The sequence below is a fragment of the Colletotrichum spaethianum genome (genome assembly GCF_022836535.1).
Source record: "Colletotrichum spaethianum MAFF 239500 DNA, contig07, whole genome shotgun sequence".
NCBI lineage: Eukaryota > Fungi > Ascomycota > Sordariomycetes > Glomerellales > Glomerellaceae > Colletotrichum > Colletotrichum spaethianum.
The window spans coordinates 985,985-1,001,486 of NW_026054777.1; the positions used below are offsets into that span (position 1 = coordinate 985,985).

Below are 15,502 nucleotides of genomic sequence, written 5' to 3' on the forward strand. Positions count from 1 at the left end.
AGGAAGCGAAGTCCGATGGCCCATTTCCGCGTTGCGGCGGTTCCGCCTACTCGCCCCTTGCGGCTCCGCGTCCTTTTTCGTTCTCATGAGCGCTAAGTTGAATGGCGCTTTGCCCGGTTGGCTTAGTAGAAGAACGGATCTAATTTAGCTTCCCTAGAGACTGCACCCAGCAGGGTCTCTATTTCTAATAGGGTATGAGCTGTAAATATCATTTTCTTTTTACCTGTCGTCACTTAGCAGGTGTGTGTGCTTCTGAGTTAGTCACTCGGATAGTTTATGCCGGCACTGAAAAACTTGAAGCCTATTGCAGTAAAAGTGTTCTAGGGACGCCTGAGTTTGCTCAATGGTCATATGGTTACACAATTCCATTTCAAGCCTGGACATATTCATAGACGCTGGGTCGACAAACACCTTAGGGATTCATGCTGCTCCTGTTGAGAGGCATACAGGCTTTGAATGAAACCTGGAGTTGCATGTTTTACACATTATCGTTGTACAGTGAGGACCCATGGGTCTCAGATCATTCCAACTTGAACTACGCGAGTACCCCATTTGATACTTCTATCGGAGAATAAAGGAGTAACTGTCCTCACTTGTATACATCACAACTTGCTTATGAAAACGGTTTACATATCTACCTGTTTTCATTAAACAAGGACAGCGATACTGCTGGTAGCTTTGTTAGCAGCAGGAAGCAAGCTTGTTCGTGACAAAGATGTGGTCCCACGCCCTACGCTACTGAAGCACGTGGTATGCGATGATCGTGGGATAGATTAGCACTTCAAGCCAGAAGAAAGGCCTGTAACCTGCCGTGCCCAGCGACGACGACGAGGACAACGACGGGTCCAGCAACGAGGCCAATCATGAGGCCATCGAGGAGCTCATTGCCGAGATGCAAAGGCCTCAACGACCAAGGCGACTCGGAATGTTCAGTCGGTGCAGCAGACTATTCCTATCGACCTGACCCGCGATAGACCAACCAGGCGGGCAACAAGTAGCCCATCGATTTGGCCGTCGCCATCGTTGGTACGTTTCAGACGTACGACGCAGCCAACGATCGGACCATTACCAGTGATGAGTTCCATAAAGGCATGGCCAACTGGAAGGCCGACGTGTACGAGCATGCCAAAGCAATGGTCAAGAGCGAGACCGCGAAGAAGGTCAAGCCGACTGCCTCGCCTGCTTACCTCGACCCCGTCACTTAGAGAACTCGCTGATTGCGAAGGGCAACACCAAGCTCAAGCCAAAGGACATCGTCACTCGCAACTTGTTCAACCGCGATGACCAATACATGCACAATCTACTGGACTCGGCCGATGTCTCAGCTGCCAATACTCCGACCACGAGAACTTTCGAGATATGATACCTGAGCCAGGATTGAAGACACTGTATGAAACTTCTCTGGCCATAATCACACTTCCGTATTGAAGGCTTTGCTTTCCTGTCATCGCTGAGTGTGATGAGGGATTTCAAGAGACCGCAATGCAAGCCCTAGTAACTACACAAGACCATTGATCACTTTGCATCTCCATGGGTCGATAGAAAGGTATAGGAAGAGACGGCTAGGCTAAAAACCACATGCTGAATGGAGATAAACTTGCAAATATGAGCCAGTAGTCTGAATTGAGCCGAATACTTCCCACAGTAATGGTACATCGTTTGATAAGGCAATGGCCGTCATGAGACGGTGGAAATACATTACGGTTCGCCAACGACTGCATGGTATTTAAGTCAGAGATCAACACAATTGGCGGACGTATGATAGTTGAACGTTGATTCCTTCTACTGGTGGCCACGAAACCCATTCGGTTTGCATGGAAAACAACGCGGCGGACATATCGAATAGTGATAGCTATTTGAAATGACATGAGGAGTTAATTCCCTTGCTGATTGACGTCGAAAAGAAAGTTTCCATAGAATCACATCGCATCGTTAGGATACTAGAGTACTAAGGAGTCTACAGGAAGGCAGCTGGGTATAATTGCCGTTGCTCTCAACGCTAGAGTTAGAACCATGATGATTAAATTTTCATAAAAATATCAAGGTGGAAATTGCACACCAGTCATTTGAAGACCTACGTTCTAAACTTCTCAAACAGGTTGAACGGTTTAAAAAGCAATGGCGATATGCCACATAGTTGGCATGATTCTTATGAACGAGGCCAATTGACTGAGCTTGTCAAATGTACGAATAGAATCTTGGAGACAAACTGACAAGGCAATCACTGCTGTTTGACTAACTGATCAAGAAGGAACGAGCTCGCTATAGTCAGAGCGAATTCAAAAAAAGGCCATTTGTGACTTGAGTAGCAGCCAAAGCACTGCTAGAAAGTTCCATCCGGAAATGATGCGCCGCGGAAGCTTCTAACAGACTAAAGAAATGTTAGTGGTTGGGCATTGATGAGCTTAACTCACGGCACAGCATGGCTTCTTTTGGCTGCAACAGGTCGATACGAGAAAAATGAGACTAACTGTTACCAGCGAAGGTTCTAGTCAAAGCTTAACATATCTCTGCCGATGGGTCCTGCGAAAGCGACCCGTCACTCACCGAAGAGGCCTGTGACGCTGCGCCGTTGATCGTCACTGTCAATGAAGCTGAGACACATGTGACAAGTCAGCTCCAAGCCCTCGGAGAGCTGAAAGTAGGATCGTCAGTCCAACCCATCGCCCAGGCTGGGCAGGTGCACGGGATAAGTTGCGGGAAGCGCGCAAGGGCCTTCGCGATGACAAAGTAGGCGAGTCGAGTTCCTGCGGTGAGCCGAGCATCATTGCCGTCTTTGTCGTAAGAGCCACGAGTAACAGGGAACAATCAAGCAGCTAGGATCGGTGGGTGCTGCAAGACTCTTTGAGAAAGAAAAGACGAAGAAGAAAAAGTCGGGGCGCACTCATCAGCCGCGATGATGGATGGTCCGCTGTCCTTGCCGACGGAACAGAAACCAAATGATTGGGCGTGCTAGCAGTTTCGGCTCAAGTATCCCGCCGGGACAACCATGGGGCCTGTCATTAAACGTAATCGAGGATGGGGCAGACTTTGCTTTTCTCTGACGGGCCACCGGTGCCTCCCTTTCTGCTCCCTGATGGTGTGGGCAAAGGAGACGCAGTCCTGGGCATGATTGTGGATTGAGGTGGCCTGTGTCTGACTAAGGAGCATGGCGGCTAGAGGAGGCCAGTGTGGCAGACACTCCGTCTGTACAGCGTGGGGTCAAATACCGCTCGTTCGGGTAAACTAAACTCTTAGTAAAAGCTGGTATAATAATTCGGTAGACGGGTACTTAAGACTGAGACTTTATTTCCAACTAAGTTGGTGAAGCACTGGATTGCATTGACAGGCGTCAGTCACTGTGTCGATGTCGAGACCCATCATGGTCGATGCTGGTCTCGATCTTGGCCATCACACCGCAGCAAGGTGGAGAGAAGAACGAGATGCAGTTGGGCCTCGATGCCACCAAGACTCTCGGCTGCGTGTGCCGAGCGATAGGCCACTGGCTTGTGCCTGGAGAGCTCTGAAAAGGTATGCATTCAAGCGCCGTGATGCGTGTGGACTCCTTCCTCTATCTGGGTGGACATGTCGTCCCGTATAAAGTGATCTCCAACAGGGGTTCGGCACCAACGGTTTTTCCCCCTGCCTGATGTGCCCTGACCCATGTTTCAGGTGAATTCCACCACGGGCGCGTCGATCAGGAACCAGAACAGAGTTCACAATAGCATAACCTCGATCACAAGATCCCTCATAGAGACGAAAACTAGACTGAAGGACTCTGGGCTCACTATTGTCTTGACCAGATCGATTATTGAAGTTGGTCTTTGGGTGAGCGGGACCAATACATGCGGATCCGAGCATCGAAGCAATCAATATTCATCAAAATTCTTTCTGCCACCGGTGACTATCACAGGCGACCGGTGATTGACAAGAAAACGGGCATATCGCCCGAAATTGACAGCAGCAACGGTCAGACACGACAAGCCTTTTCCTACTATTTACGTGCATGCAGGAACAGGAACCCGTCAGCGCCTAGATCGGATGAGGCGAATTTGGTGGGGTTCGAGCAATCTATAAGCGACCGATTCGGAGGGGTTGCTCTATTAGCTCAGGCCCAGTTTCCTCCTGCAGGGTGCGCCGCTGCAGGCGAGGTGGGATGTTTAGATGAACAGGATCACATAGACATCGGCGCATGGGCTCAGCTTGGCGACCGTATTTCGACGAGAACCGACCCTCAACCCCCAACTTGGGCGGCTCCCGTGTTCTTCTAGGAGTCGATGTCGTCAACACACTCTAGTTGTGACCCCGTCGTCCCCGGTCGGCCCATACAAGGGGAGGCAATCCCCGGCGGCGAGGGCCATGCAATAGATTCAGCGCGCTTGCGCTGCTCCAATGTTTCAAACGAACGTTGGCCAAAATCGTCACCTGCAGTCTCTTCGCTGGCTGTTGTGTCGTGGCCATCCCGGTTAGGCGAGGCCGGCTTTTCAGTCGCGGCCCATGTTCACAACCACCACTCGTGCCCCTTTTCGCGCCCGCGATGCCTAGAACAAGGCCAGCTGCAGCGATGTGGGGTTGAGAAATCTCGTCAGGAACGTGGGATGACGGCTGATGGCTAACGGCTCCCCTGCCTCCAGGTATCCAGGTATCCAGGTGTCCAGGTGTCCATGGGTGGTGATACGAATTGGGATATAAGACAACCTTCTCTTCTCGATTCTTGACCTGATTCCTTCCTCACTCTTCGTTCTCAACCATCGCTGTGTCTTTTGTCATTGTACAAACCACTTTCATTCTTTTTTTGAAAACTTCACTTTCATTCATTCCCTGGTGGAAAATCAACGCTTCATTCTCTTCCCGTCCAATCTTTCATACAAAACACCGGTCTTCACCAACCAAACAACCCCACACAAATCAAGATGCGCTCCTTCGCCTTCCTCGCCGCCGCGGCCATCGTGCCCCAGGCCATGGCTCACTACGTCTTCCCTACTCTCATCGTCAACGGAGAGGAGACCGAGCGTTACCAGTTCGTCCGCGAGGCCAAGAACTCCAACTCCCCCGTCACCGACGTCACCTCCGAGGGCATCGTCTGCAACATTGGCGGCAACGACGACGACGTCTTGGCCAAGACTGAGACCAAGGCCGTCAAGGCCGGTGACGAGCTTGGCTTCGTCGTTGAGAACGACATGGGCCACCCCGGTCCCCTCGCCGTCTACCTTTCCAAGGCCCCCTCCGGCGTCGCCTCCTACAAGGGTGACGGTGACTGGTTCAAGATCTACGAGCTGACCACCTCCGACATCACCGACGCCGGCCTCCAGTGGGCGACGTACATCAACAACGCCGGCATCCACAACTTCACCTTCACCCTCCCCAAGGAGGTCCCTACCGGCGAGTACCTGCTCCGTGCCGAGCACGTCGGTCTCCACGGTGCCGGCACCAAGGGCGGTGCCCAGTTCTATATTGCGTGCGCTCAGATCTCCGTCACCGGTGCTGCCTCCGGCACCCCTGCGCCTACCGTCAAGTTCCCCGGTGTCTACACCGGCGAGGAGCCCGGTCTGTTGATCAACATCTACTACCCCGCCCCCAAGAACTACACCGCTCCTGGCCCCGTCACCTGGCCCAACTCCTGCGAGGACCACACTGCCAACCTCCTCGGCCAGACCACCGACGGTGACTGCACTGGCAGCGACGGCGCCACCACCCCCACCACTCCCACCACCCCCGTCACCAGCCCTGCCCCCTCCGCTGGCATCCCCGACTACAACGGCGGCAACAGCACCACCCCCGTCTCTGAGTCCGGCGCCGAGCCCACCAACGCTGCCGATGACGACTGCGAGAAGTCTGCTGCCCGCCGCCGTGCCCGCTCCATGCACCGCCGTGCTCTTCGCGCTGCCCTCTAAGCGTTTCGCTTGAACTCAGGGATGCGAAAAGGTGGAAGTGGATAAAGATTGAGAAGCAGTTTTGTTGAACCCGAGTTAGCGGACACCACTTGATGTCTACATGCTCAACCCTATTCTTGTACATATGACTTAAGACACTGGATGTAAATGCGATTAGATATCGGACGATCCTTTGTGCCAAGGCGTCCTCATGTTTGAAATATGAGAATCATTCCATATCAATACGTATGCATGTCTAGACGTGATTTCTGAGTTCGTGACTTGTCCGCCATAATTATTAGTCTCAATCAACAGGCAGACAGAACTTGCTTGAGAACCTCAAGTGGAGGTACCGTGGACTTCCACAAGATAGCGTATCTCTCATTGCACGCTGTCTAGGATGGACATTGCTGGTATGGTAGCGAACGAATGCACAGCATCCTCGCGTTCACAATCACCAGCAATATGTTAAAACAGCACAGCTTTTAGCGGTACAATATCTACGAGCTTTTTTCTATGCCTTTCCAGTGCTTGATTGCCTGTTATGCGTGGTCATGGCCCTCATGGTCTTCATCATCATCTGCCCAGTCGGGGAAACCGTCATCGAACAAATCCTGCAGCTTGTCTCTCTTCTTCTCATCGTCCCACTTCTTGTTCCGCATCACCTTTTGCCACTTCTTCCACTCCTCTTCGTTAAGAAGACACTCGTCCAGGGCGGCCTCCAGGCCCTTAATGTCCAGGCTTTCGCCGATAAAGACCAACTCCTGCCGACGGTCACCCCACTCGCCGCCCTTCTTGACGTCGTGCGCGACGAGCGCATCGACCTCTGGGTCGCCGGTGAGGTAGTCTTCGGGCGGCAGCGTGCAGAACCACGGCCGGCCGCCGGTCATGGTTAACATGGCGCCGGCTTGGGACCAGTCGCCTGCTCGGTGTGGCCGCGTCGCGAGGAAGAACTCGCCCTTGGAGCGGAAGAGACGGTTGAAAAGGGGGTGGGCGGTCTTGTTGGCGAGGATCACGTCGTTTGCTGGCGGCTCAAGGGGGTCCTCCATGTCGTCGTCCTCGTCCTCGTCTTCCTCCTCTTCGTCATCTTCCCACTCTTCGGCTTCCTCGTCGGACCTTTCGGCGTCGCCCATGTCGGCGTCGTTCTTGTCTTCATCCATGGCATCCTCGTCATCTTCAGGGGCCTCCATCTGGAGAATGAACTTGTCGTAGAGAAGCGACCATAACCTTCGGGGGTGGAACGGCTTTGTTCTTGTGTAGATGAAGTTGCGAACGTTGTACTCCTCGGTCTCGGGTTTGGGTGTGATGGCCTTGCGACCGTTGACCTGCAGGACGATTTGTTATTCAACTTTATCGTGCGAGGACCACCAGCTGAACAGACATACCTCGCGTACTGTCATGGCGTGCAAGTCCTGGAGCCATCCAACGCCGGACTGAGCGACCTTGAGGTCAAACGTGTTGGTATTGACGATCTCCTTCACGTCAATCCTACTGTAAGTGGCCTCGAGGATCTTGGCTCGTGGGTTAAGCTTCTTGATCAAGTCAAGAACACGGGCGCGATCGGTTTTAGAAACCTACTCTCAGTCAGCATGTCCGCCGCAAGCAAGTTTCTTCTCGTTACCCACCATGTCGATCTTGTTGAGAACAATGACATCCGCGAACTCAATCTGGTCGACCATGAGATCCGACACTGTCCGTTCATCTTCCGGTACGACATCGTCTCGCCGCGAGGACAAAAGATCGCTTGTGTGGAAATCATTGAAAATTGTAAAAGCGTCGATGACAGTGACTGTGGTATCGAGGCGAGCAAACTTATCGACACCACCAGCGTCGGCTCTAGCAGAACACAAACATCAGCAAACCCGTCAGCAAATCCCTCCAGAGTATTCTGGACTTACAGTCTTTTGAGCAACTTCATGGTGTCCTCGTCAAGACCTTCAGGACCCTCGCCCAAGGTGGCCATCTGTTCGGCCAATCGGGCGTCAAAGGTTTCTGCGACTTGCTCGGGCTCGCTGATACCACTGCTCTCTATGATGACGTAGTCGAACTCGTGGAGCTCAGAGAGGTTGACCAGCTCTTCCAGCAAGTCGCCGCGGAGTGTGCAGCAGATGCAGCCATTCTGCAGAGCTATAACCTTCTCTTCCGTCTTTGTGAGCCGATGGCTCTTCTTGATAAGGGATGCGTCGACGTTGACACTACAAAGGGCACAAGGAGTGAGTTTTCAACATGTGAACAAGGTATCCAGGAATGTTCTTACGCTCCAATGTCATTGACGATAACCGCTATTCTAAGACCGTGGTCACTCTTGAGGATGTGTTGCAGCAAAGTCGTCTTTCCACTTCCCTACATCCAAGTGTCAGTCTTATGATTGTTTCTCTCAATTTTACCATACATATTCCACATACCAGGAACCCGGAAAGGAGAGTCACGGGAAGTGGCTTGGTTTGGCCAGGCTTCGTGACGTCGACGCCAGAGTCGTTACGAGCGAGTTTGGGAACTTCATCGTGGAGTTTGGGTTTTGTGGTCGCTGGGACCACAACGCTACCCGACTTAGACTTCGCAGCAGAACCTGTCAGTTTCTTGCCCATCTTGTTAAGCCTAATGCAATTGCTTCCAGATTGCAGATTGAAGATACAAAGACAAGATTTCTATCCTCCGATTCCCTGAGATTGGCTATTTATACGGTGTCTGTATTAGGTTACGCTCCTATCTAACAGAATGCCATCAAGGTGTTCAAGGCCATCGGCAATCACCCCAGCTTTGGGATCATCTCATGGCGGTGATGTCGCACGACGGACCATCCGGGTTCTGATGAAGCCCCCAGCGGTACAACACGGGATTGGCTGGCTGGATACCGGGGCTGTCATCATCATCGGCCACCATCTGATTGGCCGAAATGACCTCAAAACGGCCCGGCCACCATGGATCGCCTCGCCAGATCAGGAAAAAAGGTTCATCAAGACATGGAATAAGGGTTTAACGTCGGCAAGACCCTTGAGGACCCTGAGGGCCGCCATATCCTGATTAGGAAATGACTCTTGACGATTCGCTACTGGTCGTCGAGGAAGACTGTCAGTCTCGATGAGATACAAGCAGTTGTAATCGAAAGATCGGTCGATCCCGCCGATTTGTCACTTAGGTCTACCCCATCTGGAGATGTCACAATGGTAAATTGGCAATGCTAATGGAGGGCGGGGTGCGCACAACTTGTCAGGAGCGGGTCTACCTGTATTTGCCTTCACCGCCTAGCAACTAAGACGAGCGCAGTGTCTCCTTTGCTTCCACATTTCTGTAGTTGGGTCAAAAGCAGTCCTAGCCAGAAAAATCAATTGGGAGAGTGCACACTTGTTCTCCACTATCACAGGAGGGTATTGTTCTGCCACTGACCTTTTACCTTCCGACCACGTCCTAGATGATGCTAGGTAAGAGCTGATGGGTTGGGTGATAGCTTGCGGACGTCCGACTAGTACAAGCCTCATGTCCGCGCACTCCACCATCTAGTTGACGACACCGGCCTCTAAATCTTCTATAGTTAGCTTAGTTAACATGTCGTTCGAAAACTGGGACGTATATGGTTGATAGTTGGTCAAAGCCAGTGGAAAAGACACTATCCGCATCACAGCAATTTCGGCCGCACGCGTGTCCTGTGTTGTGCTAGGTTGCTATTGTGTAAATACCAACTATTAATGCGGAGACCACAAACCCAATCTTTGGCTCCATATGGATTCAGAGGTTGAGTGGAGGCAAAAGAAGACAATGGCCGCCTCCTACACATGATGATATAAAGCAAAGTTGAATCATGAAACAGGTGGTAGAGATACGGAAGTGAAGCAGATCCATCAGAGACCCATTGCGCACTCAGACTTAGTAGTGACAATCAGATTAGAGATCACATGGATAAACTTTTTTGAAAGAGCAGCCTTCGAGTGCCTCTCCAACAATTTTCGAATCTTTGGTCCTGTGATGGATATTGCGTCTCTCTTCCAGAATACCATCTCTTTTGGGCTACATCAATAGATACTGCAAGACGATGTGAGGAAATAGAGTGGCGCTGGATACAACAATGAGCGGCAACTTGCATGGTCCTCATCAAGAACAGCCTGGTCACTGTTTTTTAGCCTCTTGTACTATGGGCATGATCAGTTGAAAATACCGTTCTGGTACGCGAGACATGGCACCTCAATAAGTATTACATCGCCTGCTACTTACATAGACAGCAGGGTTCAATAAATCAGGAAGAAGGAAAATGGTTTGCGACTGGTTTGTGCCCTCTGGAACTCTTTGAGACGGAAACGAGATATAGCAATAAGCTTGGCCCACGATTCATATAGGGAGCAGCCATTGATCGATTACAAACGTCTGGGACAAGATCAATATCGCAGGCTCCCACACAAGAACCGGATGCACGTTCATACACTGGAATGCCAATCGTCGCCAGTGTGTTGCGCAAGGATAACCGGCGTAGATTTCATCCAGTACTCCTTGTTAGCCGGGGAAGCGGCCACAGGTGAAGTTGATGACCATGACACTGACTGACACCAAAACGCCCAGAGAAGCATAACACAGACGTTCGGAGGACGTTGCAGCCGGGAGTTGAGTCGAACCGGCGCTGCATAGATCGCGCGTCAGGCACGTCGCGTTGAGGCAGAAGAAAGAAAGGCATCGATCGTATTAATAGACTTTATTAATATTTATTTCCTCCCCTAAGTCCACCAAGACGGACTGGCGAAAACGTCATTGTCAGGTGAGGAACCGCGAAAGTTGCGTGCAACGTGCCCATGCGCTTTTGGTTTCATCGTCAACCCCGTGGTGGGCAGTGATGAACCACAGCTACCCCAGATACGACCACCCAGCAACACGAGAGCCAAGGGACTGGGCTTGATTGGCGGCCTAGCTTCTCAAGACGACCGGGAGTGTTGTGGTTCCTTCCGACTTGGACTGTTCTGTCGGCAAAAGTTGATGTGATCGTTCAAGGCAAGTCGAACCAATTGTTCCCTGGGATGATCATGACTTGACCAAGGCCGAGTCACTTTGGCAAGTGGTCCCAGGCTCGGCCATACCATCAATCATGCTCTCGGCTGCTTTAATGCGCATTCGGATCGTCTTGATGCGTAGCAGGTCCTGCAACTGAAGCAAATTCACAGTGCTGCTAAGCGACTCGAGAGACGACATTGCGGTGCGCCAGGCGAGATTTGGTGATGCAACATCGGTCGGCGCCTCAATCAAGTAAGAACAAAAAATGTTTCTCTTCTATAACAAGGGGCTCTGAAAACTCCCACGCTAGGTTTGCCGCATCCACCCTCCGTTTCTGATTATTTCCGACCTCGAAGCGCCGGTGTGGAGTTTTCTGGAGACAGCATGCCTGGAGCGAGTGCTCTCTTGTGCCTATTCACGGCCTTCCGCGGACAATGGGGGGGAGGCCTTTCGAGTAAGCGCGAGTCGCATTTTTGCAGGTTTCAGAGCTTGGAGGAGGCGCCTCCGGGCCAAGTCGCCAAGAAACGCGTCAAACACGGCCGAGGGTCTTGGTGCGGCAATGCGGGTTGATCAGAGTGTCAGCGGCCGGGGTCCGTTTGAACCCTTCCGAACGTGCAACGGGGTTCAGCCCCCTTTGCCCACTAGTCGATGTCCGGCTGCCATTCTGCCCCTCCATACGTAGTTTACGACTCTCCGGCCCCTTGGAATGAGCGAACGGCCCCTGGAGAACACCGCTGATGGCTCTGGCGCTACATGTCATTGTGTAATGTCATTGGGTGCAACGAACCACATGATCCCGGAGTGTTCCTCGCGTGCACTTGTCGCACCAAAGAGGCCGTTCCCCAGTTTACTGGATTTGCGAGCTATCCGCAAGTTTGCAGCAAAGACACATCGGACGCCCCTTTGCTTGTGTTATCTTGGGAGATGTTTGATTTGGGAAGCGCCGTGAACATGGGTTTGGTTCCCAATCTGTCCATGCGTTGGGCGGGGTGATCGACACGATGTGATTGATAACTTGGGGCGATTTCCACCCACGCAGAGTTGCTGCTACTTTCTGTTTCCGATCCGCTTCCAGTCGAGGATTCAGTGGGTTCCTGTTTCTTTCTTCCTTCCTTGAGGCGCTTGCGTCCTTCTTTCAATTCAGTTGTTTTCTTCTTGACACACAGCTGTGCTGTTTATTTCCATTCGCTGGTCGACTTTTTCCCTTTCAGTTCGTTATTTATTCCAGAGTAATCTGCGGCGGATGTCGAGTAGTAGGGTCACGATGGAGGGCACCGCAACCTGGTCAACTCTAAGGTATATGCCCATCTTAGCGGCTCTCAGGCGCGGATCAAGTGTGCTGACATCTGCAATAGGCAACGAAGGAGAAGAGCAGGACCCAAATTCCCAGGTAGACCTCGTCATAATCTGGTTCGCAGACAAGGTCCGGCACAACTCGTAGCGCCGCGTGGGAAAGATGAGGACGGCGAGGAAGCAGACGGCGAGCAGGAGGCTGATGGCAAGCAAGAACAGGAAGACGAGGAAGAGGAAGACAAGGAGGAGAAACGTGCCGACAGCCAAGAAGCCGAAAGCGACTCAGATGCCGAAGGCCAGGCTGACGTATCTTCTGAAAGCGAGTCCGACGCAGCGCAGCCCGGACAACAAGCAGACTCGAGCGATTCAGAACAAGAGCAACCCCCTTCCACAATCACCAAGCCACCTCCGGCGGCAACACCAGCACCTCCGGCCGCCTCGTCTCTACCACCCGCAGCTCAAGAATCCCCCCTACCGGAAGCACCGGCCATCCTGAACCCATCACGCCCTTCAAGCCTCCTGGAGAGCCTTCCACCTGCAAGAGGCTTCATCACACTCGTACCGGGAGCCCCTCCACCTTCAGTCCCCCGGCCATCTTCCCCCAAGAGACGTCGGCGAGACAGTCTCAACCACCGCCTGCTGCAGCGACGTCGAGCCGCCCCCCCGTCGCCGAACCTCAAAACCCTCCCCCGCCAGCCAGACTTCCGCACCTCCGCCGCCTTCTTTAGTGCAATCATCGACACCGCTAGCCGCCGAGACTCCTTCAACAAATCTACCTCCTCCCGCCGTGGGTAATGCCGCCTCCGGCACTCCTCGACTCGATCTTCTCCCGCCCAGCTCACAGCTTGCGCCGACTAACACGGCGATCTCGGCAACGCCGGCTCCAGCTGAGGGGACAGACCGTGGTTTCGCTATTGGGATCTCCTTCGCCGTCGTTGGTGAGTCTTCATTACCTCCCTTCCCCAGAATCCACCCATCTTACTAACTTCCCGCAGCTATAATCGCGCTCCTCATCGGAGCAGTAATATTCGGCGTCAAACGCTACAAGAGGAAGAAGAAGGTCACTGCTGTGGCAACGAACATGAACCAGAACACCGGTGGCGGCAACGCCTTCTTCCCACGAGAGTCGGCCATCCTCAGGCAACCCAAGCGCAGTACGCGCGAAGTGGAGCAGGCCATCGTCGCTACATACAGGCAAACCAAGATTGCGAACCGCACGACGAGGGAGATGGAGGAGCAGATGGTGGCCCAGTTCAGGACGGACAGGAACACGATGCGCTCACTGCCCAACCCGCCTCCCGCTGCGACGAGAATGCCAACACCGCCTCCCGTTGCGACCAGGACGCCGAAGCCGCCTGTCCCGGCTTACAATGAAGGCAACTTCAACACGCGAAACATGCAAGCAGAGAGCTTTTACTACGAAAAGTCCATCAACGAGCCTGATATGCCTGAGCCAGATTACCCTGAGCCAGCTATGCCAGCACCATTAAGACCCAACAACTCACAACGTCGGCCGGAGCCAACGGCGCTGCCATATCCCGTCTCAACGTACGATATGTACCAAGAAGTCGGACAGGGGCCTTATCGAGAGTCCATCAACATCGGATACCAGCCTTACAGTCCGGATATCTACTATCAGTCGCCGCCGGGCGGATTACCAAGAGCGGAGAGGGGCCCAGACGGACGTTTCTCCCCGGATGTGGGATATCCTAGATGAACGTAAGGTATCCGCCCAGATTTCATAATCGGCAATCAGAACGTGGGGCTATATATAAGACACGGTCATTATTGAGAAGACACGGCGACATTTTGTTTGAGCTGGGATCAATCCTCGATGTACCTTACAGAGGATCGGATGATGGACCGTCCGAGTCCCAACCCTGGGTACAGCCGAACCGAACAAGGGACGACGGATAACGCCTATCACTCGTCCGACCTACTAGAAAACTTTCCTTTTTGTTGGATTCCCAGCGAACAGGTTGTCGTTGGGGAAAAGATGTACTATATACACACAAACTCAATAATATAATGACACGTGATGATCGACCGAGACGGGTGGTCAATGACCGTGTTGCACAATGAAGCCGCCAGCCTGTGATTACAGTTGCCGAGCACAAAAGGGGGAAAGAGAAAAACAGAATAAGAGATAAAAGCAACTACTGATGCCTTCGCTGCCCAATTCTCGTCCGCCAAGAAGAATTCGTGGAGGGTGCAGCCACAGGTGGCCTGAAACGTGCATCGTGCCAGACCCCCTGTCAATCGCCAAAAATAAATTCGTCAAAAGTTGCCAAAGTAGTGGATTCTTGGTGTATGGACAAACAAATGGAAGCGCCTGGCGAGTCTCTCGGAAACTCACTGGAGAGTCGCCGCGGGTCTTGGCTGCGTCTTTCGAGACGAGCTTCCGCTGTCTCTGGAGTGTCATCGACTGTGATCATCGGTGATGGTTCTGGCAAGCCAGAGGGCTGACGTAGTTGTCATATCAGACGTAGCGAGCGACCTCCAACCCCATGGAACCACCTCCACCAGCGACTACGACTGTCAGCACGGCTGTGTCCCAGGTAGCTTATCAAGTCGTACTTAAAACAGTTCTCTCCTCAAGCCTGAATAAGTCACCGATGGAATTATCTGGGTTGCCAATCGAAGGCTTGGTTTCCTTTTTGCTAGATGACATTGCTCGGTTTGGAGAATCGACTAGTAGTATACATTAGAACCAGTTTGGCAGCCTACCATGATAGAAATGTAGTACATGTCCTGAGGTATGACGTGGAAGTGAGGGGTCATTGAAGTTTTGACCTCCAATGCAAGTTGGAGACAAGACATGTGACGACGCTGGTGCTGCTAGATGTGGGAGACACATCTGGCAGCTACATGCACATTGCATTGGGCACCAGTGTATTGTCGATGCGATTGATTACACGATCAGGTGGCATTACATTACTTTGTCCGCTCGTCGGCTTTCCTAACCTATTCTTTGCTTCCTCCTTACCCATACTTCTTTGTCTATGCTTTCCGTCACCGCTTTGGGTTCTTCCAAAGGGATTGACATCACCGTCTCTGCAATATCACGCAATTGGACTTCCCAAACACCCAGTTTGTACCTCGCTCGGTCTGCCATTCCAGAGAAGAGATCAAATGACCATCCATGCTTCGGGCATGTCAATCCCGCACTCAAGACGATGCCGAAATCCTCAATGTCAAAAGGAGTGCCATGCGACAACGGATATGAGGAGTGAGGGCATTTCTTACAAGCATTGAGTTAGTTCCTAAGAATGCTTCAATGTGAGGAATTTAGTCCGAATCTTGAACTTACATGATCGACAGCATGAAATTTGCCTTTGTATCTAAAGACAAGGACTTGCTCCTTCAGGTCCCCTTCGATTTCG

At 52.3% G+C, this 15,502-nt stretch overlaps 4 protein-coding genes across 4 annotated transcripts; 3 read left to right on the plus strand and 1 right to left on the minus strand.

Moving 5' to 3' along the window:
- Positions 1–1,091: 1,091 nt before the first annotated feature.
- On the plus strand, positions 1,092–1,363 carry ColSpa_03704 (uncharacterized protein; the record flags this gene model as incomplete). The annotated part of the gene is given in 2 exon segments (XM_049269916.1): positions 1,092–1,196; positions 1,208–1,363. 2 exon segments carry the CDS (start codon positions 1,092–1,094, stop codon positions 1,361–1,363), a joined length of 261 nt encoding a protein of 86 aa, XP_049125873.1.
- Positions 1,364–4,892: 3,529 nt separating this feature from the next.
- Positions 4,893–5,873, plus strand: ColSpa_03705 (putative endo-beta-1,4-glucanase D; the record flags this gene model as incomplete). The annotated part of the gene is made up of 1 exon (XM_049269917.1): positions 4,893–5,873. One exon carries the CDS (start codon positions 4,893–4,895, stop codon positions 5,871–5,873), a length of 981 nt encoding a protein of 326 aa, XP_049125874.1.
- A 521-nt stretch (positions 5,874–6,394) lies between these two features.
- On the minus strand, positions 6,395–8,440 carry ColSpa_03706 (COBW domain-containing protein DDB_G0274527; the record flags this gene model as incomplete). Its single annotated transcript, XM_049269918.1, has 6 exons — positions 6,395–6,811; positions 7,238–7,426; positions 7,478–7,688; positions 7,751–8,047; positions 8,110–8,195; positions 8,258–8,440. The coding sequence occupies 6 exons, from the start codon at positions 8,438–8,440 to the stop codon at positions 6,395–6,397; spliced, it is 1,383 nt and encodes a 460-aa protein (XP_049125875.1).
- A 3,650-nt stretch (positions 8,441–12,090) lies between these two features.
- ColSpa_03707 (uncharacterized protein) lies at positions 12,091–13,493 on the plus strand (the record flags this gene model as incomplete). The annotated part of the gene is given in 5 exon segments (XM_049269919.1): positions 12,091–12,122; positions 12,245–12,906; positions 13,007–13,057; positions 13,115–13,362; positions 13,377–13,493. 5 exon segments carry the CDS (start codon positions 12,091–12,093, stop codon positions 13,491–13,493), a joined length of 1,110 nt encoding a protein of 369 aa, XP_049125876.1.
- Positions 13,494–15,502: the final 2,009 nt, after the last annotated feature.